The sequence below is a fragment of the Dipteris shenzhenensis genome, chromosome 25 (genome assembly GCF_047967505.1).
Source record: "Dipteris shenzhenensis isolate YYH24624 ecotype China chromosome 25, Dip_SZ_1.0, whole genome shotgun sequence".
Lineage (NCBI taxonomy): Eukaryota > Viridiplantae > Streptophyta > Polypodiopsida > Gleicheniales > Dipteridaceae > Dipteris > Dipteris shenzhenensis.
In genome coordinates, this window is record NC_141620.1 from 32,667,319 (window position 1) to 32,693,869 (window position 26,551).

General features: G+C 40.7%; 1 protein-coding gene across 1 annotated transcript in view; it reads right to left on the reverse strand.

The window, feature by feature from the left end:
• LOC147885765 (ent-kaurene oxidase-like) overlaps positions 1–17,546 on the reverse strand; it is a 31,053-nt gene extending 13,507 nt beyond the window's left edge. Inside the window, exon 1 of the mRNA XM_087396214.1 lies at positions 17,542–17,546. Coding sequence (XP_087252340.1) covers positions 17,542–17,546 — 5 coding nt within the window. The remainder of the gene's footprint in view (positions 1–17,541) is intronic.
• Positions 17,547–26,551: the final 9,005 nt, after the last annotated feature.

Consider the following 26,551-nt stretch of genomic DNA (forward strand, 5'->3'; position numbering starts at 1 on the left):
CAAATTCCAAAGGTGTATAGGTCTTTATGGGACATGCCGGCTACTATAGAAGATCTATCTTGTGGTATACCATGATAGCTAGACAACTTTACAAATTATTGGTGGAATTCTTATGGATAGAAGAATGCAACCAAGCCTTTGAGATTCTAAAGTGGTGCCTAATCACAACACCCATCCGTATATCTCCCAACCGGAATATTGATTTTCATGTTTATATTTATGGCTCCAAGTGTGCAATTGGTGGGAGTCTGCTTTGCCAACCTAGTGAACATAAGAAGTACTACCAATTCTACTTTGCCAGTCAGCAACTCAATGATTAAAATATCAAATGTACCACCACCAAAAGAGAAGCCCTGGCAATGGTGTAAAGTGTTAAGAAATTTTGACACTAGTTATTGGCAAATGATTTAGTCTTCTACACCGACCATCAAGCATTGCTTTATCTTGTGAACCTTTTGTGTACAATAGGAAGAGCAACCACATGGTTCCTCTTGCTTCAAGAATTCAATAAAAAAATAGTGGTCCGCAACATTACATTGCTAATCACATGTCTTGTGTTAAGTTGGGAGAAGAAGCCACTGGAATAAACACCTATTTCATTAATTTTGGACTTTTTCTATTGTTTTTGGACGAAGCCCAAAAATCCTTCCCAAATGAAAAGTTTACTTTGTGAAAATATCTTTCCCAAATCAAAATTTTACTTTCTGAAAATATTCTTCCCAAATCAAAAGTTCACTTTGTGGCACTATCATATTCACATAAAAATATTGTTTTTTCAATCTATACTTTTGCACCAACATGCAAGAATTTGAAATAATCCTATATTAGAAATTCTAGCTATACCTAAGTTATTTGTTAATTTAATTATTTTTAATATTTTTCCTTGACGTAATAAATTTATAAATCCATGAAAGGAGACTTAAATATTTCATGAAAATAACATTGTCACTCGCAATATGCACAAAATTTTTAAAACTTTTAATAAATTAAAAAAAGACATGATGCCATAAGACCCAAGTTTTGTATTGAACCAAAGAATTATAATAGCAATTATAGCTATCATTATATGATTACATTGAGAGAACTTGCTCTCAGCTAGAGTCTTTATATCCAAAATGATATAGATTGAACATATGTTTACAATTTAAATTCTCAGAAGTACTCAATGAAAGAAGAGATAAAGGTTCCATTCCACAAATGTTTGGAGGCTTCCTCCTCATCAATATCTTCACCATTCTTAGAGTCTTGGTCATCTAATCCAAAACATACAGATGGCTTGGTCTAATTCTTCTTTAGTTGATTTATCATTGCATTACAAGATTCGTTGTAAACCACACCCAAAACAACCAAATCTCCAAGAGCATGTTTAAACAAAGAATCTTGGGAAGACTCTATGTCATATGGACCCACTTGATACTTGAATTGCAATTGTAAGCCTTTGATTGCTTCCAACAAATATGATACATTTTTTACCAAAACAAAGGCAAGTAATCCATCTTCAGGTGCTTTGTGTGTTATTTCATTTAGCATTACAAAGAATCTTTCAAAGAAAGATACTTTCCACTCTTGCTCCAGAGGTGCCTGTGTATCAAAAACAACTACTCCAATTTGTCGTTCTTCTGTCTATCTGTTCACACTCTCTTGTCCCTCTAACTTGCCACCCACATTTATGGTCTTCCATGGCATTTCTTTCACACTTTGATTGGAGGTACCAAATTTAGAGTTATGTATCCAAGTAAGGAATGCCAAAGTAGTTTGAGGTAGCATTGCATCCGCCGTATTGCTGAGATTCAAGTGGTCTTTCAACCACTCGTTGCAATATCCAAATACAATCTAATAACAATCATCTGTGATGTCATAAAATAATTTCATCTCCTTCCAACTCTTACCTAGATTGTCTTGTGACTTTTCCTTGAGGAAAGTAGCAACACCTTTCATCCATGGTTTTGATGCTTGATGCCTTGGAACTAGATAAAATCACATTTTTCTCTAAGATTCCATACAAAATGGATATCATAGAATCCTCCATACCCAACAAATAGTGGAACATTGTTGGTCCTAGTCTTTTAGTGCCCTTTTCTTGATTGATTTCTCCCACTTTACCAAAAGTAGGAATTTGTGTTGTGCTCATCTCTTGGACCGATACCTGACCATTTTTATTTGGCAAATTTCCCTTAACATATCTATGCATGATATCCATCCTTCCTTGGAAGAGATCATCTGGATGTATAATCATATGAACATCTTTTTGGTTGAAACTCTTTCCAAAAGACAAATGCATAGTATTAATAAAGTCTTGCATAACACCAATATAGCATATATGACACACTGCTCTCAAGATCGGTCTTAAAACCAAGCTTACATAATGAAGAGAAAGCAAAAACAACACATGGAATCACATACTTCTCTCGAGATCGGTTTTAAAACCGATCTTGTATAGTTAATAAATAATATCACGAAGATAGAAACTTTTAAAAAGAGAATTATAGAAGGAATTCTTACATCCCATTCTTTTTGTGATTTGTGTCCTTTAGCGGCTACAACTTTAGGCTTCTCTGGTCTCCCAACTGCAACCCATTGACTTCGTTAGCTGCTTCAATTGCTTTGCATAAGGTGCACATGTATCTCCTCAGTATTTGCTTGTTTTACATTACCCTCACCTATTTTTCTTGGCATTTTTATGGTCTAACTGATTCTGATTGTATTGATAGTGTCAACAAGCATGTCCAGAGTTGTGTTTTTATCATTGACAATATTCCAGCCCATTTTTTCCATGGAATCCTTCTTATCCTTCTTATTTTTTTATTCATCATAATATGTTGGTGATAGGTTGTAGACTTTAAGCTGACTTGGATGAAGATGGCCTCATCACCTTCTTGACCCACTATACCCTTATTTACTCTTGTTACATGCCCCACATCTTTGAATTCCAAAGAATCATTTTTTTTAGCAAACAAGTGGACCTTCTTGAAAGGTTTTCCACTTTCACTATATGTGTCCACATACCATCCCCACTGTGGATCATTCACAACAAGAAAAGGCACCTATAGATGCGCACAGAGACATGTTTCCATAATTTAAAAAAAACTTACGGGCATCTATTTGCACGTCTATTGGTGCATCTACAGACCCGCATCTAAAGGTGCATCTATATAATAGATAGACGTGCATATAGACGTGCCTATAGACACGCAAATAGACACCCTACTAGAAATTTTAAAAAAACAGACAAACATGTACATAGATGCACCTATAGATGCGCAAATAGATGCCTTGCTAGAAATTTTTTAAAAAATAGAGAGACACATACATAAATGTGTTTATAGACGCACTTATAGATGCTCTATAGAATATTTTTTGTTAATAAAAGTAGAGTTTTGTGTGGTTGAACCGAATGCTATGTATGTTCTGTATGCTATGTAGTTACAAGAATCCCATTTCCACATTGTGCAATTCAATTCTTATAGCCAAGTGCATATTAATTAGCACGATTGCAAGCATGTCTATAGCCAACAATTATAATTCTGAATAAAACATTACAACTTCAAATCGTTTAGTTCACAAGGCATTAATTGATAGAACATTGCACAAGAAAATTGAAAGCCAAAAAAATAAAAGGAGTGTATATTAATTCATAGCTCAAAAAGTGCTTGTATGTACATATAGCATGAAGCCAAGCCACGTCTTGTGGCTTCAAGTACAAAAAATAAGAGGAGTGTATATACAAGAGAGGCACGAAGCCAAGTCGGTGGCTTTAAGTACAAAAAAAAGTAGCTAGCACTACTTCTACGACTAATCTAAGTTCTTCATGTTCTCACTCCCTTCTTCGCCCCCTTCTTCGCTCCCTTCTTTCATCTTCTCCCTCCTAATTAGCCGCAAGGTCCTGTAAATGAGGAACAACATGTATCAATGTATGAAAAATCAAATCTTTACTACAATATTGATATTATTTAATTACTTTTAAATACCTGGGGAGGCGCTTCAATAGCCCAGATTTATTGCTCCTCAGTAATCAACCTGTCATCATAGAAGTGCCTCCATGTATCTCCTCTGCGATGGTGGTGGTGGTAGGCTGTCTTGACAGGAGTAGGGTACCTGCCCACCATGATATCAAGCTACAAGATGACACAATTTGTGGAGGGGTTAGTACAAAGAAACAACCTCCTAATAAACTACATAGACAATATAATTTGAGATCGATACTTACAAATTGGGCCTCCCATGATTCAGCACCCCCTGCTCCAAAATGCACGCTTCCATATTGCTCCATTTGGAACCTTCATGCCTCCACGTGCTGCAGACTGGGGTCTGCCTTCGCTACCTTCATTGCTTTCTTCCACTCACGCTTGTGAGTGGTGTGGGGCTGGTTTCTTGGTGGTTAACCTCCCTCGAGCCTGGCAATCTCGACTAGTGCCTGCCTCTTTTAGCGAAGATCTTTTATTTTTCAAGTATCGTAACAATATTTGGCTTAGCCCATTTATCTATGAACTGAACATTTGGGAAACCTAAAGCAAACAGTAGTGAGGGTCTCATCAGCCAACTTTTTTGGATGGTCTTTGTAATGAATAAAGCAATCTTTGTAGTTGTTAGAAATCATAGAGTGCATGAAGGCCATGATGTCCTTCCCCTGTGCATCCATCAAGATGCCTCCTATCTGAGTGGTCATAGTAAATCGTACCATCACCCTTTAGCACATTTGCATCATCTGAATCATTCTCGTCCCCACCATTACCCCCCCCAAAGTAGGCTACCATGCATCCCCCACCGCTCTCCCTACTACTATGCATGTTGCCTTGTCGTGTCGAGCTAGTACGTTGGCCGCTCATAGCTGGAGGAGTGACTCTCGACTGCATGGGAGTACACTAGGCACTCGTAGCTGGAGAAGCGACTCTCGATGGCATGAGAGTACGCCGACAGCTCTGTGAGGCAGAAGGACCTCCTGACTATAGGGGGGGGAAGGGGCTCGGCTCTGTAGCTGACTGGGCTATCTCGGCTCTGTAGCTGACTGGGCTATCTCGACTCTGACTGGGCTATCTCGGCTCTGTAGCTGACTGGGCTATCTCGGCTCTGTAGCTGACTGGGCTATCTCGGCTCTGTAGCTGACTGGGCTATCTCGGCTCTGTAGCTGACTGGGCTATCTCGACTCTGCTGGGGTAATCTTAGATGGTGTGGGATTGGGGTGGTTTGGAGTCTATACAGCTGACTCCTAGGGGTGTTTGTAGTACTCATCATGTATGTGTATAACTCCACAAGAGTGGGAGGGTGCCCCAAAAGGTTATATAAGTCCCAAAAGATGGCATCCTAAAGATCAAGTGAGGCTGAAGATCCTAGCCACATGATGAACTGAAGAAAAAAAAAGAAGAAGACTACCATTGAGCATGCCCTTGTCACGAGATGCAAAAGAAAACATAGAGTAATAGCCTGACATTAAGCAAGCATTTACAGACTCCTGCATTCTTTGAATTAGAGTGACAGAAGTTTATTTCTGCTTGCTCAATGTTAGGCTATTGAAGCTTCACATGGTAAAAGAGAGGAAAAGAGAGGAAGGAAAGAGAGGAAAAGAGAGGAGAAAAAAGAAAGGAGATAAGAGAGAAAAGAGAGGAGGGAAAGAGAGAAAAAGAGAGAAGGAAAGAGATGAGAAAAGAGACGAAAAGAGAAGAAAAGAGAGGAGATAAGAGAGAAAAAGAGAGACAAAAAGAGAAGGAAAGAGCGGATAAAAGAGAGACAAGGTGAAGGAAAGAGGGGATAAAAGAGAGGAAAATAGAGAGAAGGAAAGAGAGGAGAAAAGAGAGGAAAAGCGAGGAGAAAAAAAGAGAGAAAAAGAGAGGAGATAAGAGAGTAAAATTACCACAAAAAGAGAAGGAAAGAGAGGATAAAAGAGAGAAGGAAAAAGAGAGAAAAGGTGAGGACAGAAGAGAGAAAAAGAGATAAGGAAAGAGAGGAGAAAAGAAATGAGGGAAAGAGAGAAAAAGAGAGAAGGAAAGAGATGAGAAAAGAGACGAAAAGAGAAGGAAAGAGAGGAGATAAGAGAGGAAAAGAGAGGAAAAGAGAGGTGAAAAAAGAAAGGAGATAAGAGAGAAAAGAGAGGAGGGAAAGAGAGAAAAAGAGAGAAGGAAAGAGATGAGAAAAGAGACGAAAAGAGAAGGAAAGAGAGGAGATAAGAGAGAAAAAGAGAGACAAAAAGAGAAGGAAAGAGAGGATAAAAGAGAGACAAGGTGAAGGAAAGAGAGGATAAAAGAGAGGAAAATAGAGAGAAGGAAAGAGAGGAGAAAAGACAGGAAAAGCGAGGAGAAAAAAAGAGAGAAAAAGAGAGGAGATAAGAGAGTGAAATTACCACAAAAAGAGAAGGAAAGAGAGGATAAAAGAGAGAAGGAAAAAGAAAGAAAAGGTGAGGACAAAAGAGAGAAAAAGAGATAAGAGAGGAGAAAAGAAAGGAGGGAAAGAGAGAAAAAGAGAGAAGGAAAGAGATGAGAAAAGAGACGAAAAGAGAAGGAAAGAGAGGAGATAAGAGAGGAAAAGAGAGGAAAAGAGAGGTGAAAAAAGAAAGGAGATAAGAGAGAAAAGAGAGGAGGGAAAGAGAGAAAAAGAGAGAAGGAAAGAGATGAGAAAAGAGACAAAAAGAGAAGGAAAGAGAGGAGATAAGAGAGAAAAACAGAGACGAAAAAAGAAGGAAAGAGAGGATAAAAGAGAGAAGAAAAAAGAGACAAGGTGAAAGAAAGAGGGGATAAAAGAGAGGAAAATAGAGAGAAGGAAAGAGAGGAGAAAAGAGAGGAAAAGCAAGGAGAAAAAAAGAGAGAAAAAGAGAGGAGATAAGAGAGGAAAATTACCACGAAAAGAGAAGGAAAGAGAGGATAAAAGAGAGAAGGAAAAAGAGAGAAAAGGTGAGGATAAAAGAGAGAAAAAGAGAGAAGGAAAGAGAGGAGAAAAGAGAGGAGGGAAAGAGAGAAAAAGAGAGAAGGAAAGAGATGAGAAAAGAGACAAAAAGAGAAGGAAAGAGAGGAGATAAGAGAGAAAAAGAGAGGAAAAGAGAGGAGAAAAAAGAAAGGAGATGAGAGAGAAAAAGAAAGGAGAAAAGAGAAGGAAAGAGAGGAGAAAGGAGAGAAAAAGAGAATGCAATCCCTTATTTTCTCACGAATGCAATCCCTTTCTTCAATCATGCTTTCCCTTTCCATCATTCATGCAATCCCTTTCTTCAATCATGCAATCCCTTTCCATCATTCATGTAATCCCTTTCTTCATTCATGCAATCACTTATTTCCTTCATTTAATATGCAATCCTTTTCTTGGAAGTGGAAGGGGAAGGGGAAGGGGAAGGGAAAGAGAAGGAAAATGAAGGGGAAAGGGAAGAATAGATAAGACTATCGGAGCACGTCTATAGACACATCTAATAGTGCATCTATAGGCACAACTGTCTATTTTCCCAAAAGACAAACGCATCTATAGACATGCTATTAGATGTGTCTATATGTAACAAAATAATACAACGTCTATGCTCAACAAATAACAGGATCTCATATGCAAGAGAGAAAAGCAGATAGTATGGAGAATCAAATATTTGATTACTGTAAAACTGAGACAATAGATGGCGCTACCTCCCACCCGTGCACTCCTGTGAGAGAAGCTTCGATGGTGTGCTAGAAACAGTAGAGGACAGAGGCTGCTAGATGCTAAGGAATTAGGGTTACTGTAGCCAGTGATGATACTGGGCTTCACGGGCTTGCTCTTATATAGCCACCACTAGCAGTCGATTAGACCCAACTGGGTGACTATGACCCCCAGTCCACCCAAAACGGCCGACTGTCAGTCCTGAAATAGGCCACCGACCACACAATAGAACCATGGCACAAAATAGAGCAACTAGGCTACGGCCCCCGTTCGGCCCAGAGCCATCCAGGATCGTCTAGGGCTCCAAATGGGCCCTGCAACCCGAGAGTGGGCTACCCCAGGAAATGCTCCATCTACCCTCAGTGCGGTGAGTCATGGGATACCTTCCCGCACTTGCATGTAGCTTTGTTGGCAGTGTGCCAACTCTATCTGAAGCCATCCAACCATCAAGCACCACATGGCCCCCATCTGGTGTCCAAACCAGGACCTACCAGATAACCAAGCTACTCAAATGCCTTCTCCTCATATGAGGGGTAGAGTTAGCTAGTTCCTGCATAGTTACACAAGAGTGGAGCATTGATATCTAACACCCCCCCTCAATGTCTACCCGCAAGTGAACTTACTTTTTCGGCCCAATGCCAAGTCGATGAAGATGCCTCTCTAGCAGGTCTCTTCTAAGAGCCTTCGTGAAGATGTCTGCAACATTCTTTATAGTTGGACAGTACACCAAGTCGACCTCTCCATCCATGATGAGCTCGTTTACAAAGTGATATTGAATCTCAATGTGTTTTGTGTGAGCGTGGAACACAGGGTTCTTTGCAATTGCCATGCAACTCTGATTGTCACATGATAACTGTGTAGGCTTGTTCTGCACTGCACCCGTGTCCCCTAAAATCCTCCTCAACCATACTACCTTGCAAGAAGCAAAGCATGCTGATTTGTACTTAGCCTCGGTAGAAGAAAGAGCAACTGTGGGTTGCTTCTTGCTGACCCATGACATAACTCCAGATCCAAGTGAGAAATAGTAACCTATCACTGATCTCCTGCTATCCACGTCTCCTGCCCAATCCAAGTTACAGAATACGGTCAAGATGTTGCCCTTGGTATAGGTGATGCCGTAATCAAGTATGCCTTTGATGTATTTCAACACGTGCATCCCTGCCCTCCAGTGGTTCTCCCGGCGCTTATTGGAAAACCTACTTAGTACACCAGTCGCAAAACTGATGTTTGGCTATGTGTTGCACAAGTAAATCAAACTGCCCACAAGCCTTCTGTACTTCACTTCATCCACCAGTGGTGATGAATCCTCGTTTGAGAGCTTCACGTCAACCTCCATAGGGGTGCCAACTATCTTGCACTCAACAGCCATGCCAAATGCCTTTAGTATCTCTCCAGCATACTTCAGTTGTGAAATGAAGCTCTGTTTTGGCTCTTGCCAAACTTCAATCCCCAAACAGAAATGCATCTGTCCGAGGTCTGTCATTTCAAACTCTCTTCCTAGCAAATGCTTTGTCTGCAAGATCTTCTCTTCATGGTTCCCTATTATGACAAGGTCGTCCACATAAAGGACCACGATCATACACCTGCCTCCTTCTCTGAAGATATAGAAATTTGCATCAAATGGGCTACTCCTGAACCCATTTTGTAGAAAGTACACATCAATCCACTGGTACCATGCTCGTGGGGAAGGTTTCAGCCTGTAAAGTGCCTTCTTTAGTTTATAATCTTTACCTTCAGAACCGAGGATCACAAAACCTAGTGGTTGTTCCACATATACCTCCTGCTTGAGATCTCCATTCAGAAAGGCAGATTTTACATCCATCTGAAACACGGGCCAACTTCCCTGGGTTGCTAAAGCCAAAACACTGCGAATTGTGGTTAGTCGAGCTATGGGAGCAAAAGTATCCTAATAATCAAAACCATGTACTTGTGCAAATCCTTTTGCCACAAGCCAAGCCTTGTACTTATCCAATATGCCGTCAGACTTGTACTTGATCTTGTACACCCACTTGGTGCCGATTACCTTGCGTTTTGGTGGTCGATCCACAAGGTCCCAAGTGTTGTTCTTCATTATGGAGCCATACTCTGACTGCATAGCCTCCATCCACCTATCATCACTATGTGCCTCTTCAGTACACTTGGGTTCTTTAGCATGGATCACCTCTGTCATCAAAGCATAGTTGACCAAGTGTTCTTGTCCCCTTCTTTGCTCCTCTAATGTCTTGGACCGTCAACGGTGTTCGGATGGTTCCTCCTCAATGGCTGGAGGTTCTCTGTCATCCAAAAGCTGCTCTATCCACTTCGGGAATGGCCGTTTCCATTGTGGTTCTGCAGGCTCATCTTCCTCTTCTTTATCTTGAATCCTCCCAAGCACTATTGGAGGAGTTCAGTCTACTATTGGTGGTTGTTTTGGATGGATATCCTGGTCCTAGTTGTTTGGGAAGGAAGCATGCTCCTCATATTGATGCGGCTATTCTGTGAAGACCACATCATGACTTACTATTACCTTCTTGGTAACAAGGTTATAGAGATGATAACCCTTTGCCTCTTCACTGTAGCCCAAGAAAATACACTTTCGGCTCTTCGGTTCCCATTTGGTCCTATTAGCATCAGGGACATGCACAAAACAGTCACATCCAAAAACACTGAAATGTGCAGCTGAAGGTTTCTTACCAGAAAAGGCCTGCAGTGGAATCATCCCATTCATAGCCTTCGTGTAGCTACGATTCATAATGTAAACTGCCGTGTTACATGCTTCAGCCCAAAAAGTCTTTGGCAAATCTATCCCTTTCATCATACTCCTACCCATTTTGCAGATGATGCACATCTTGCGCTCTGCTACTCTATTTTGCTATGATGTATGTGGCAGGGGTTTCTGCCTCTTGATCGTGTGACTTTTGTAGTAACTTTCGAATTCACTTGATGTGAACTCACCACCTCTGTCTGATCTCAACTTCTTCACCTTCCTCCCTATTTCTTTCTCAACCATTACATGCCATTCTTTGAACTTACTAAAAGCCTGATCTTTAGTCTTTAGGAAGTATATCCATATCCTTCTACTATAGTCGTCAATCGGCATCATGAAGTAGTAGGAACCACCCAAAGCTTCCGTCTCCATCTTTTCGTAGATGTCCGTGTGAACAAGCTCTAGAGGAGCCTTTGCCCTGCTGGCCTCTTTAGGAAAGGGCTGCCAATGCTACTTGCCCATCATGCAAGCTTCACATACATCGGGCAGATCTGTAATTTCTAGTATGTCTGCAATCATTCCACTTTTATGCATCTCCTTTAAAGAACTAAGGTTTAGATGACCAAACCTCTCATGCCACCGCTTAGTGTTCTTCACATCGGCTCGAGCACTAAAAGCTGAGAGTTCATAGATGTTGTTGTGTTGTGTACCTTTACCAATGACCTTCCCTTGAAGATCCAAAATCTGTGCACCATTCTTATCGAATTGAACTTTGAGGTCCCGATCCATGATTGCAGAAACGGACAACAAGTTCCTCTTGATATCTGGCACATAAAGAACATCGGACAACTATTTTACAACTCCATCTGACTTGAGAGCAATCGTACCTTTTCCTTTTGCTGGACATTTTGCATAATTGCTGACTACTACCAAGATGTCATTCCCTACCAGATGTAGAGAGGTATACCAATCCTTCCGATTGGTCATGTGGCATGATGCACCACTTTCAATAATCCAAGGCTCATCCACAGGTACATGAACTGCTTCTGTGCAAATCTCCTCAGTTGCTACGAATAGCTCTACTGGTACTGCCTATCGCACTATTGCTGGACTCTTTCTTTACTCCATTCTTCTCATCTGCAATCTTCTTTTAGCACTCATTCTGCTTGTGCCCTGCCTTGTTGCAATAGAAGCACTTGATCTTCTTCTTTCTCTTTTTATCATCAAAAGAAGATGGGTTACCAGAGTCCTTACCCTTACCTTTCTTTGATCCAGTCGAGAAAGCCGAATCTTCTCTAGTCCTCATCTTTTGATGCATCTCCTCCTCTAGAAGCATCGCAATGAAATCCTCAAAGTTGAGGGGCATATTTCTATTCTATGTATTTAGCGCTGTAACAAGACCATCGTACTTTGGTGGGAGAATCCGTATGCACCTTCGTGCTAGATTGCTGGTGATGGTGATGCCAATTGCAGTCATCTAATCGCATAGATTCTTCACCCTGGTGGTGAACTTCTCTGTCGCTTCAGACTCAAATAGTTTCTCGTTCGCGAGTTGTCTCTAGATTCTGAATCCGCATCTGAATCGTGGTCTTGTACTAAATTTTTCAAGACCATCCATGCCTCCTCTGCTATGGGGACATGTTGAATTAACGCCATGATGAAATCACGTACACTGCAGACAATAGAGCACAGTGCATCTGCATTTCTTCTTGTCCACACGAGAATCTCATCCGCAGTTGGTACTATCTATTGTCCTACATTGGCTAGATCCGGTCTTGCAACTGACTTCACATCAACCCCAGTAGTAGTATCCCAAAGCTCGTATGCACTTAGGATGGTCTTCATCTTGAACTTCCAGAGTGGATAGTTAGTGCCGTCCAACTTTTCGCTTTCGCCGAACGATGGGATTTGTAGTCTTGTGGGCTGAGCCATCTCTTACAATATGCTTGCAAATAAAAACACACTACCAAATCTTCTTGCTAGAGTCCAGGCTCTGATACCATGTAAGAAAACAATACAACATCTATGCTCAACAAATAACACGATCTCGTATGCAAGAGAGAAAAGCAGATAGTATGGAGAATCCTTCTTCAAAGTTGCTTCTCTTTCTTCTCTTGCTTGTTCACCCTCTACTTCTCTTTCTTCTTTTCCTTGTTGACTCTCTTCTCTTGTGTGCTTGGGGATGATTGTGTAAGCCTATAGATGAGTGTGGGTGCTTGGAGATAAGTGTGGATGCTCGGAGCTGTGTCTATTAATAGGAAAACAAGTCGCATGACGTTAAAAGTATGTGAAGAAAAGCAAGTGTGCTAAAAGTAGGTTCGAAAATGAGCTCACAGTCTACATGTCTATCTGCACATCTATCTACGCATCTATCTGCGCGTCTAAAAGCACGTCTATCTATGTGTCTATCAATGCGTCTAAAGTAAGTTTTAGACGTGCTCCACAGTACAGACACAGTGTTAGATGTGCTTTTAGATGCTCCACAGAGTTTTGACATTTACAACTCATCCAATAACAAATTTTTTGGGTTGTTTATATATAGGATGTCTTCATCTTCAACAAGTAGCTCTAGTGAGGATGAATCCCTCCATATCCACCATTGAAAAATGTGGTTGGAGCAAAAAATCAAATGTATGTGTGATTGATGTCGAGGAAACATGTATCATGCACGCAGAATTACACTCAATCACATTTCAAAGTATGGAGAATGGGATGCGACCATAAACATGGTAGGTGTTAAAGAGTTAAGGTTGATTGAGATACTTATGGGTACTCATGTGTTTGAGTTATAATCCCGTTTTAATTTGATACAGGATGCAGTGCCACACCCGCATATGTTGCCCTATGCTTGTCGTGAGGAGGCGAAGCATCGGTGATATGAGGTGGGATCTTTAGGAGGGACCGTTATGGATGCATGGAGTGATGGTGATAGTAGCCCTCCACCATTACCTCGTGAGGCCATGGAGGAGGAGGTGTTTGATGATATGGTGCGGGATTTATATGTCCATCAGTCCTTAGCATGGAGCAAGATGATCTTTTTCCGTAGCATCAACTCCACTGTTTAAGAATGCACATTGTTTGTTCTACATGCCTCCCTTGAGTTACTAAACTTGTAGACCATCTATGGATGAAGTAATGCAAGTTTGAATGCATTACTCTTTTGCCAACATCGTGAATTATGTTAGTGGGTCAATTACTCGAAGGCTTTTTCTCATTTATGGTATTCACGTGCAAGCTATTGTGTTAAATGCTCCCAAGGGAGAATAAATTACCGACCTCAAGAGATATGGCAAGGCAACATGTGACCTCTCTTGGAGGATTAGATTACAAGTGCATCCATGCATACATCAAAGATTGTGTTTTGTTTCGTGGACAACATAAGGATGCAAGAGGGTGTCCTCCTTGTGGAGAGGTAAGATATAGAGCAGATCTCAAAACTTTGGATGTGCCTCGTAAGGTTCTACGACATTTTCCCATAATCCCTTGCATCCAACATATGTTCAAGTGCAAATCCATTGCAAAGCTCATGTCATGGCATTCCTCCCATCAATCAACGGATGGCAAGTGGAGAACTCCCATAGACACTCCTGCATGGAAGCATATTGAAGACACATGGCCAAGCTTTAAGGAAGAACCTAGGAGCTTGAGACTTGGATTGGGTATGGATGGTGTGAACCCATTTGGTCTCAAAAGCACCTCTTATAGTGTATGGCTAGTGATATTGGTGAATTATAATCTTCCACCCTCTATGGAGATTAAGAGAGGACATGTTAAGTTATCCCATCTAATTTTAGGGAAACATAAAGTCAAAAATCTTGATGTTTATTTGGAGCCTTTGATTGACGAGCTAGAGATACTTTGGAGAGGTATCGAGGTGCATGATGTGAGCAAGCCTCCCTCGTCACGAGACTTCAACTGCAAAGTAGTCTTGATGTGGATGATGCATGACTTCCTAGGCTATGCCAAGTGTTCAGGTAAGCATTGCACTTTAAATTATGAGTAGGCAATCGATGTGGAATCCTAAACCCACCTAGAACCCTTAATTGCATCTATTGTTCAGGTCTCACTACATCGGGTTACCATGCATGTCCTGTTTGTGGTCCTTCGCTAGTTGCCTCATGGGGGTAGATGCATTGTATAAGGTCATTTATGAGAATCACCATCGATTTCTCCCCCCTGATCATCCTAGATATGTCGCCCCTTGAAATGAAGTCCCCCCACAGTCACTCACTGTTGGAGATTGGATGAGAATTTGGGATGGATCCACGAAGTCCTCCTCCACCACTTGGCATGAGCTGGTGAGGGTTTGTAGCTATTGTGCACTATATTAGCTAGAAATAAAGATTGCCCATGCTAACACCAGCTTTTATTTAGATACTCCATCTTTTATCATTTACCATATTGGTCCCACCTCAAGATCAATCACCTGCTTGATCCCATGCATATCTTCAAGGATGTGGCGTCTACCATTTGGGAACATTTGAATGGGACACGAGATTCCATAGGCATAAGCAAGGATCTACGCATCATAGGGAGGATGCGTGAAGCTTGGCCACAAGAGAGGCCAAATGGGTGTGTCTTTTTACCTCGTGCACTGTGGAGGTTATCAAAGATAGAGATGGTGGTGGTGAAGTGAGCTATCACTACAGTTCGTACTCCCACTGGATGCATGAGGTTTTTGAAGGGGGCCTTCACAAAGACCAAGAAAAGAGGTATAGAGAAATTGATATTTTTGTTACAATTACGTGATTTGGTAATCATGGGTAGTGTTAGGAAAGCAGTGATGTACAGCTTGCACCAAAATTTCATTTTCTGTATTCTCTATTTTGCATCTAAATTTGCGTCTAATTCACAATGTAGATGCGCTAATAGATGTGCTATTAGATGTGCTCGTATTTTTTCTATTCGAGTAGCACCTATAGACACACCCGCTATTTTGCGCATCTATAGTTGCTTTGTCTTGTTGTGATTGCAACCATTACAAACATCCTGGGAGGGCTCGATCTTCTTGCTGGTTGCACAACTATCACCAGTCGTTCAAGTTACTCTCTTTCCTTTTGACTTCTTAGTCGACATTTTGGTACTCTTACTAGCCATGTCCTATTTTACAACACAATGTCAAATCAACAAAAAGAAAACACAAATAAAAACCCAGACACTACCACCTTTCATATGCATAATTTATTTTGCATTTAGAATGACTAAGATTGTAAGTAGGTATCAAATTTAAATGCCAAAATTTAACCGTAGCATTTGAGATCAATTCCAAGATCGGTTTTAAAACCGATCTTTGGTGACCTAAAAGGCCTTTCCTTTGATCTTCTTGGGGATGGAGAGATAACAGAAGAAAGGAGGGAAGGGAAGGATAACATAAAAAGGCTAGGTCTTTCATCTGCTAACCAAGACCGGTTTTAAAAATGATCTTGGTGAATGAAAACTTGGATTTAGGGTGACCTTCATCTCCTAATCCAAGATCGGGGTTGAGGGGATGAAGGAAATTAAACTTTATCTCTCTATCCAAGATCAATTTAAGTCCATTCTAGTGAAGAAAATTAGACAAATGTGTAACCCCAAACTTAGGTACAATATAAATGCTCCTATTTACATACATAATATTTGAAAACTTTAGCTTGTACAAAAGCTTTAAAATTGGAGAAATTTTAAAAAACTAATTCAAATTTTTTTGAAATTTGAATTTTGTGTAAGAAAATAATACGTCTATGCTCAACAGATAACAAGATCTCGTATGCAAGAGAGAAAAGCAAATAGTATGGAGAATCAAAATTTGATTACTGTAGAACTGATACAATAGATAGCACTGCCTCCCAACCGTGCACTCTTGTGAAAGAAGCTTCGATAGTGTGCTAGAAACAGTAGAGGACGGAGGCTGGATGCTAAGGAATTAGGGTTGCTATAGCCACTGATGAAATGGGCTTCACGGGCTTGCTCTTCTATAGCCATCAGTCATAGTCGGTTAGACCCAATTGGGTGATCGACCCAGTCCGCCCAAAACGACTGACTAGGGGTCAGCCCTAAAATAGGCCACCGACCACATGATAGAACCAGTGCGCAAAATAGAGCAACTAACCTACGGTGTCCGTTCGGCCCACAGCCATCCGAGATCATCTGGGACTCCAAACAGGCCCCGCAACCTAAGAGTGTGGATGCCCTAGGAAATGCTCCATCTATCCTCAATGCGGTTAGTCATGGGATGCCTTCCCGCACTAGCATGTAGTCTAATTGGCAGTGTGCTAACTCTATCTGAAGCCGTCTAGCCATCAGGCCACACATGGCCCCCATCTGGTGTCCAAACCAAGACCTACCAGATAACCGAGCTACTCAAATGCCTTCTCCTCATATGGGGGGCTTACAAGTAGAGTTAGCTGGTTCCCGTGTAGTTACACGAGAGTGGAGCATTGATATCACATTTTGGACCAATTACTAAACTTTTTTTTCCTATACTCCATCGAGGTCGGTTTTAAAACCAATCTTTGTGTAAATTTTGAAATTAGAGTTAAGGAAGAAATTCAAAATTGTTTGAATTCTTGATAGTTAAAAGAGTTCATACTACTATATTTAGTATCTTGAGAGAGAGAGAGAGGGGGGGGGGGAGAGAGGGGGAGAGAGAGAGAGACAGAGAGAGAGAGAGAGAGAGAGAGAGAGAGAGAGAGAGAGATTATGAGAGCATGAGTGAAAGAGAGGACTTTGAGAGTGTGAGAGAGAGAGAGAGAGTGAGGAAGAGAGAGAGAGAGAGAGACTTGAAAGAGACAGTTTGAGAGAAAGAGAGAGAGAGAGAGAGAGAGATTATGAGAGCATGAGTGATATCAAAGAGGACTTTGAGAGACTCAGTGTATGTGAGAGAAAGAGATACAGCGAACGAGCGAGCTTCACACACACACACATAGAGATTATGAGAGCATGTCACTGAGTGAGTGAGAGAGGAAGTCGTTGAGAGTGTGGGAGAGAGAGCAAGCTAGAGAGAGAGAGCATGTGTGTGAGTGAGAGAGAGAGAGAGCATGTGTGTAAGTGTGAGAGAGAGAGAGAGCGTGACACAGAGAGAGAGAGAGAGAGAGCAAGCATGAGAGAGAGAGAGATAGAGAGAGAGTGTGAGAGAGAGAGCATGAGAGGGAGAGAGAGTGAAAGAGACTCTCAGAGAGCGTGAGAGAGAGAAAGCGTGTGTGTTTATGGGTGTGTGGGTGTGTAAGAGAGAGATAGAGAGAGAGAGAGAGAGACTCTGAGAAAGCACCCACCTCATCTCTAAAATGGACCTCGAATGTGGTAATGGAGCGTGCGATGGAAATGTCCTCCTAGAGGTTGATGCACACAAAAATGTCATCGGAGTCCCAAAGCTTGTTGTCGATAACGAGGTCGTCCCTACGTGTGATGTGGACTCTCAGTGTCATGGAGAATCTGGAGATCCAGACATTGATGCAGATTCCAAGAGAGATGCCAATTCTCAGCGTGGACATGAGTGTGAGGGAAATGGCGATGGCGATGGGCAGCATGCACAAGACTCAAATCATGATGGCGATGGCAATGGCAAAAGGCAGCATGCAAACGACTCTAGAGAGCATGATGGCGATGGCAAGGTCGATGGGCAACATGTAGAGCTTGATGGCGATGGTGGACTACAAGGCGTTGGCGGTGGTGGAGCTCACGATGGAGGCGATTCGGAAGGACTTGGGAAGCTATGACTCCAATAGCTTTTGGCCTTTAGGTTTAGGTTTAGGATAGTTACTTAGTCTATGCTAATTAGTCATATTAGTTTAGGTTTAAAACACTAGTTAAGGTTAAATGTTAATTTAGGTTTAGGATAGTGCTAATTAGTCATATTAGTTTACGTTTAAACGTTAGTTAAGGTTAAATGTTAGTTTAGTTTTAAACGTTAGTTAAGGTTTAAACACATCATTAGCAAAGGGTTGGATCATGTGGAGATGGCAAGAGATGTATTACATGACTTTGTGAATAACAATGCTAAAAGGATGCCGCATAAAGCTCGAACAATAATAGATGGCATGAGAGAAACACAACTTGTCATTCTAGATATGTACAAACAAGTGGACATAATGCATGAGATCAATATGACCATGAAAACACTAGGGTACAAGGAAGTTCCAAAGTCAACATTCAATAGAATTTGCAACATAGACTTCAAGCCAGTCTCAATTTCTCATACAAGCACATTCTCAAAGTGTAGCCTTTGTAGTGCAATCAAGTTGAAATTGGGTGCTACTAGATACTAAAAGTGGTGGAGCAAAAGCTACTCCAGCTTATTCCTCTATCATATATATATGAGTATACATGGGCACTATAAAAAAGATTATCATGATCAAGCCAACACAAAGAAGAAAGGACCTTGCTATTCCTATGCAAAGGTTACCTCCCGAGTGTGGGCTACTCTAAATCTAGTGGTAAAGGCATTGCCACACAAGTAACTCTAAGAAATGCTTAGCTATCTCAAAATCAACATGGTGTGGCCAGGCTAATGAGTCATGGATTATTGACTCTAGAGAGCCTCCAATCACTTCATTCCACACAAGGAGGGTTCTCTCACTTAGAGAGAAGTGATAATGACCAAGTAAAGCTAGGAGACTCCAAACTTCATCAAATTAATGATATGGATAACATATCAACACAAATCTACTGGATATACATAATGTTTTGTATCTTTCATGTGCGAAGAAAAACCTTCTATTTGTTTGAATAAAAAAAGAAGGCAAAATTTGAGGAAAGGAAATGTCCCATCTGAGACAAAACTAGTCACTTTAAATTGATACCCTGGGGGATTGAGAGAGAATGCCTTATAAATTAACATCACCCATTTCTATATTTAAGGCCTACATCTTTGAACAAAAAGAAAGGAATCTTATGGCACGAAAGATTTGGCCACCTGGACATGCAAAGCCTAGTTCTTATCAATTGAAAAGGTTTTTTGAATGGCTTACATCATCTTTGCCAAATGACTCTTTCTTCTCAATAAACATTTCATTATCCCTCTCAACCACTAGAAAGGGTTGTTTGTTACTTATATCTTCTTCTTTAAACCTATAAACAACACCGCACACAATGCTCAGATAAAGGTGGAAAAACTTTTTTCATATTATAATATGGATATATGAGTACAGCTAGTAACAAAATGTCGAATCCATCTAGTAGTCTATGTTCTGAGGTCGGGGTCCGCTTACCTGCCACCATCCAGAAAAAACTAGTTGTTGGAACAACGGACTTCTAAATGGGTAGATAGATAATTTTTGCACACCCCGGCTTGTTATTGCTTTACCTAGGAAAATTGGACCCATTTGGACTCGTATTTGCAAAGTGAAAATGCTACGGGGACATCATGAAATGTTGGAGATAGAAGTGTTGGCCTACCATATAAGAGGCATGATGAATGGCAATAATCTAGGAGAAAAATTACCTAGCATTTCACGAAACCAGTGTAACATAGGTTAGCTTTTTCAAATCAAAAGTATACAGCCCATCATCTTACATTGTGTCATAGCTTCGTGGGTATACATGAATTGTTCAGGTAGAGGATGTTCTCACATTCTATAAGATTAATATTTTCTTTTGTTTATAAAAGAACCTTTAGCCTGCCATCAAGGAGGCATGAAAGATTACTAAACCTTCCATGTATGAGGCATCATAAAATCAAGCAAAAACCTAGCTAGAGGCAACATTAGCTTTAGCGGAAAAAAAGAAATACAATAGAAGGGGAAAAAACATTAAAACACCATCATCTAGCCTTCCATAGAGGAGGCATGAAACAATTAATTGTGTTAAGTTGGCCAACTAGATACTCTATGAACATGATCAAAATGAACCCACATTTTATCTAGATTTCCTCTTGGTCTCATTCTATTCACAAGATCCAAGCCACTACCAAGACCCTTGGTTGACATTTTGAACACATGTGGTTGATGTCGAGCTTCTAGTTGTCCTAGAAACATAATGCTATGAATGAAAGGGTACTTGCATTTCTTTTTGAGGTCTAGCATGGCCTCAAAACCTTTGGATGTCATGCCTTGGGCCTTTTTTGTATGCTCCAAGCATTTCTCAATCCTCTTATTACTAGACAGGGGTGTTGCGAACTCTAGCAACTTGGAAAATTCCTCATCTCCAATCTCTATGGTCTCTCCCATAGGATCACCCATAAGCAAATCCAGTATCATGTCTTTGTCCACACCTATGACAAGTTTTGGCATTGTGAATGGGTTCATCTTCGCTCTTGCCATTAACATCTCCTCAATGTTGTCCTCATCCACTCTGCTAGTACCTTCTTCACAGGGATGAGGATGATCGATTGCCAAGATGAATAGCACATCTTGTGGTGATTGCATGGTCCCTGGGAATGCAAAACTACATCACAATAGGACAAGTAGAAACACATTCTAGAGCTAGCACACAATGGCAACAAACATTCTATGCTCTGATTAAGCTAGGCTCACATACTCGTTTCAATCATCCTTTCCATTGTGTTACATTTGAAACATTGGTCTAGAGTAGTAGGGACATTCCATAGTGATACATCTCAAATTGCTTGCACACCTGCTGAAATGGACCACCCGAGGAAAACATCACTTGTAAAAGTAACATAATCAATCCAAGGATGACATGCATGTTTCCTCTCTATTCCAGTCATTGAAGATTTCAAAACCACATGGTGAAAGCATGCAAACTTAAACCCTAAGGCAAAGAACGTATCAGTTTAAGAACACTTGCAATTGGCTAATTCCCCGTGCCTATATCTGCATCAATGTTGATACTCACTTTAGAGCTAGGATCTCTCTTATGGACTTTGAAGCAGGAGTTTGGGTTTTTCTGTATAGGCACATCTTCATCAACGCTATCCTTACTTTTAATCTAGATGCTCCCTTATAAACTTTGTAGTTGTAGCTTAGATTTTTTGGCACAGAAACATCTTCATCAACGTCTATGCTCACTCTTGAGCATGATGGAACCTTGAAAACTTTATAAGTGCTGCTAAAACCAGGATCAATCAGATAACCTAAGTCACCATTTGGAAGCTTCATAGGTTCTAGCTTAATGTCCTCAACATCAATTCCTAATGTCTTCAATGTGAAGGGCGTATCTTGCAAATCAAATGATACTCTCAGGGTGTCGAGACAACTCAGTGGTCTCCTCTTTGAAAACCAATAGCATTTTTTGTTGCACTTCGAGACCAAAGACAAAAACCATCTTGTTCATGACTAGGAGCAAATCTACAGAGGAAATAGATGGGTTGAAGAAAAACAATAAGAACAATGCAAGAAGAGAGAGTAGAGAGCAACATCGAAACAAAAAAAGCTTTTGTTTCATCTGAACTAGAGAAATAAGAGATTAAGATCAGGTGAGAAAGTGTACTTGTTATTTTTGACCTCAAAGTTGTTCGAGGGAGGAAGTTTGGAAGAAACAAAGATGAAGAAAACAAGAAGAATTAGAAAAACCCAAAGGAAAAGCTTGAGAAGTCAAAAGCTAGCAAAAACGACAGTACCAACTCTGGAAATGGCAGGAAATAGATCACGTTACACTCGAGGATGATGGCAAGACTTTGCTTTGGAGATAGAACTTCATGCTTGCATACGAGGATGAATTGTGAAGGATTGGATTGAATAGGACAGAGTATAAGAGAGCAGGCAGAGGATATGGCAGCCGAGAAGGAAAAGTGTTCTCCCAAGTAACAACATATGAAACACAGACTTGTAAAGGATTGACGTTGCACAAATGGTTTTGAGCACAAGTCTTTACAAATATTTCAATCTTTTTCTCTCTCTAGAATATGTTTTTTTCTATATACTCCTTCAATCTTCTTCTCACTGGCATTTCAAAATACCCCATGGAGGAAGGATTTACTAGGTGCAATGTTTCCAAAGGACTTACTTGGTCACTTGGATAATTTACCATGGACCAAGTACATACTAGAAAATTGACATTGATGCAACTAAAGGTTCATAATATTTTAGAAGAAGACCATGAAAGGGCATTCTTTACTAAGGCCAATGCTAACCACTAGGTACAATGTTTGCAAAGTACTTACTTGGTCAGTTGATAATATTCCATGGAGCAAGGACTTACTAGGTCAGTCTCCAAAATCCAACTAAAGGTTCATAGTAATTTAGAATAAAACAAGGTTCACAATAATTGAGAATAATTCAAATCAACATTGATGCAACCAAAGGCTTAAATTGAGCCAAAGGTGAAATATTTAACTTATCTAAAATAGAATTTCAAAGGCTAATTACACAATTCCAACATTTAAGGGATTGATTAAAAAACACAATGCCAATAATTTTGACACAGAATGAAAGGAAGTGCCATGTGTTGAATTCATATCATTCTGTTAGTGTGCAAATATTCCCCATCACGATGTGGCATCTAACATTCATATCTCACCACCCATGACCCCACGATTGTCAGGAAACTCTCAATAAACATGCAAACTTCACTGACCACTATCTGTCAATGACACCACCCCACAACAATAGTTATTGCCCAATGACTATCAGCAACAGTTACTACCTGATACTATAGACTTGGGCATGCCGTGGTGTCTAAAGATGTGTCTAATAAATAAATGGGTAGCTTCAGGTGCCTTGAGATTCTTTGTACAAGGAATGAAGTGGGCTTGCTTGCAAAATCGATCTACTATCACCCGAATCATGTCATGATTTAGATTGGTCCTGGGAATTCATGTAATGAAGTCCATGGTGATGTGTTCCCATGGTCTCTCAGGAATGGGTAGGGGCTGAAGTAAACCCTTGGGCTTTCCTCTCTCATACTTAGCTTTTTGACATGCGAGACAAGCTAAAATGTAGGTAGCAGTGTCCTTTTTCATGTTAGGATAATAGAAAAATTTATCCATGGCTGAAAAAGTGGCCACAATAGCCCTATGACTAGCATAGGGTGGGTTATGGCTTTCCTCCATCACTTTAGATCTAAGCTGCTTTGTGATACATAGTTTGTTCTCCATGAATAAATAGCCATCCCTGATGTGGTAGGCATGATGGGTGCCTCCATCTTTCAAATGTGCCCATGGCTAAGCAAAATCAGCATCTCCCTCATAGAATTCTTTGAGGCCTGTTAGCTCATCATGATAGGGAACTGAAATATGGTGAAGCCGTGGTCTACGAGAAAGGGCATTAGCCACTACATTCTCTTTTCTATGAGTATATTGTATCTGAAAATGAAATGATTGCAGAAAGGTAGACCATTTCATATGTCTCTCTCTATCAGAGGTTGAGTTAGAAAATATTTAAGACTTTCATGATCAGTTTTTACAAGAAAATCTATCCCTAAAAGATAATGTTTCCAAAGTTTGAGAGCATGAATTACAGCTAAGAGTTCTTTTTCATATATATCATATTGAAGTTCAGCATCTCTTAGCCATCGGCTTTCAAAGGCCACAGCATGACCATCCTTGGTAAGAGAAGCCCCAAGGCAATCACCACTGGCATCAGCTACTACTAGGAATGGTTTCCTTAAGTCAGGAATGATAAGTACAGGAGCTGTAGTCAGGGCATGCTTTAGAGCATTAAAAGAGTCCTTTTCTTTTTGGGTCCATCTGAACTTCAGATTTTTCTTAGTGAGATCATGTAGAGGAGCTACAAGTTCAGCAAAATGCCAAATAAACCTTCGGTAATATGAGCATAGGCCTAGAAAAGACCTTACCTCATGGGCATTCTTCAAGTCAGGCCACTCTACAATTGTCTGTATCTTGGCTGGGTCCATATGGACACCTTCTCGTGAGATAATGTGACCAAGATAGTGAATCTCAGGAAGAAAGAACTCACTTTTCTTCTCATTGATGTGAAGAGCATTTTCAGCTAAGATTTGAAATACAATCTTTAGATGCTCCTTATGCTCTTCCTCATTCTTGCTGAAAATGAGGATGTCATCAAAGAAGATGGCAGTGAACTATCTATAGTTCCTGAACAACCATTCCATCAGCTGATTGAATGTGGCTGGGGCATTGGTAAGGCCAAATGGCATTACCATATATTCATACAGCCATATCGTACCTGATGGTAGCCACTCTTAAGATCTATGCGGCTGAAATTTTCAAATCCTCCTAAACAATCAAAGATATCATCTATATGAGGAATCGGGAAACAATTCTTAACCGTCTGTTTGTTTAAGGCTCTATAGTCTATGCACATCCTAAAGGTTTTATCCTTCTTTTGGACTAGTAAGATAGGAGAGCAGAAAGGAGAACTACTAGGTTGGACTTGGTAAACTTGAAGAGCTTATCTCTAAGAGGTACTTTATGCTTTGCATACTTTCGTCCTCTCCCTTGTACTTGGTAAACTTGAAGAGCTTATCTCCAAGAGGTACTTTATGCTTTGCATACTTTCGACTCCATGGATGTCTCAAAGGAGATGGACCCCGATGACGCCGTCTACCTCGAGGAGGGGAAGAAGAGGATGATCTTCCCTCCTTGTTGGAGTTGGTGTTGTCTTCCTTGGGATTGGGGCCCTATGTCATGAGTTTCTGCTTGGTCGCTTTCCAACACTTGAACCTGTTGAGTGATGTTTAACAAGAGAGCACTCAACTCATGCAAGTTAGGAGGAGGTTTAGGTCCATTAGCTGCCATGATGACAAGATGACTCAATGAGGGAGAGACTCAACAAGAGAAAGCATAGAGTACAAGACCACTGCCTAAGCTATGATACCAATGTAAACTACTCGATGCTTTCTATCAATTCAGACAACGGATTTTGTAGAGACGTTTGAATGAAATGATTGCGAGTTGCCAAACACATATATTTGAACTTAAGAGATTGCAATTAAGTTGGAATTAAGTCTTAATTGGAAATTACAATATGATTGAGGGGCCAAGACGGCCCCCCCCTTATCCACGCTCACTTTATTCTTTAAAATGGAGATACAAGACCAAGGTGCAATGCACCTTCCAAACTGATGAACTCAGTGAAAGCCTAGGACCTAGATATAAGACTCAAGCATATGTACAAGGTAGGCAACAAAAAAAGGAGGACTCCAAGCTCAGGTTTCAACTCTTGGCTTGCCCAATCCACAAGAAAGAAGCCTCCAACAATCACGACTTACATCCAACATTAGAGGCAAGCACTAGTTCCTAGAAAGTTAGTAGAAACAACATGAAATAGTACTGTAAATGAGATAAACTTGACAATACAGACTCCCTTCGTGACTTGACCCTTTTGTAGATGAAGTCCTTGATGCCTCTGAAGCTACCTTAGGTGAGGAGAGTGTGGAAAAGGGCCTGGAATGAAAATAGCTTAGAAAAAACAGCCTGTAGGCTAGAGAGAAAAAGCCTTTATAGAGTGATAGCTGTAGAGAGAGAGTATCAATGCTAATCCCAAGGGAGGGGATATAAGAGACGAGTTGCTATAGTTCCAAAGGTACAGAGAAAGGTAGATTTCTGCAAGGGGAAGGGGCTGGAACAGTAGAGAGAGAAAATCTACAGTAGAGAGGGAAAGACTAAGGCAGGAGAGAGAAAGGGGCTGTGGCTACTCCAGGCTAGGAGAAGGAGAGAGGATGATGATGTTGTCCTAGAAGAGCTAAGAGGGGTCAATCTGGTTGGCCTGTATGCCTTGCCACTTGCCATGCATGCTGCCACATGTGTGGGATAGGTGGACTGGCCTACTAGCTCAGATTCTATGTGGCAATCTGCCACGTGTCAGCTACCACATGTCACTCCCAAAAACCCTAAAATTTTAAAGTTGTCAGAATTCAACTCTAATCGCACCCACGGGTTCCTAATAGCTTGGACTATCTATTGACATACTCTAAGGTAATAATTGAGCCATACTGAACTCATTTGTTTATCATCTTACCTTGTATCTCCATTACTCTTGGCATGCGGCCATGACCACACCCGAAGCTCAAGGAACATCCTCATGAATGGTTCCTCAATCAGTATGCAATCTATGCATTTGATTTGTCCCATGTTTGGGTACTTAGGTGGGGTGTGGTTTCCAGGTGTCCCTCTCAAATAGAGGCCATCACTCTTGTGGATCACTAATGCCCATAACCGCAAGCAAGAGGGTCCACCCTCAAATGCTAGACCTAGTCCCCATTGTCCGTAACTAAATAGTAGGAAAACATCTCATTTCTTAATAAGCATACTATTGAAAAACAAAAAGAAATAGTACCAAGCAAGTGGATACATGTTGAAGCAGGATGACATTTATAAATTGTAAGTCATTTCAGAATGTTGTAACTATTGTTGATTCTTAAATCTTCAAGCATCATTCATGAACGATAGATCAGAGAATCATAGAT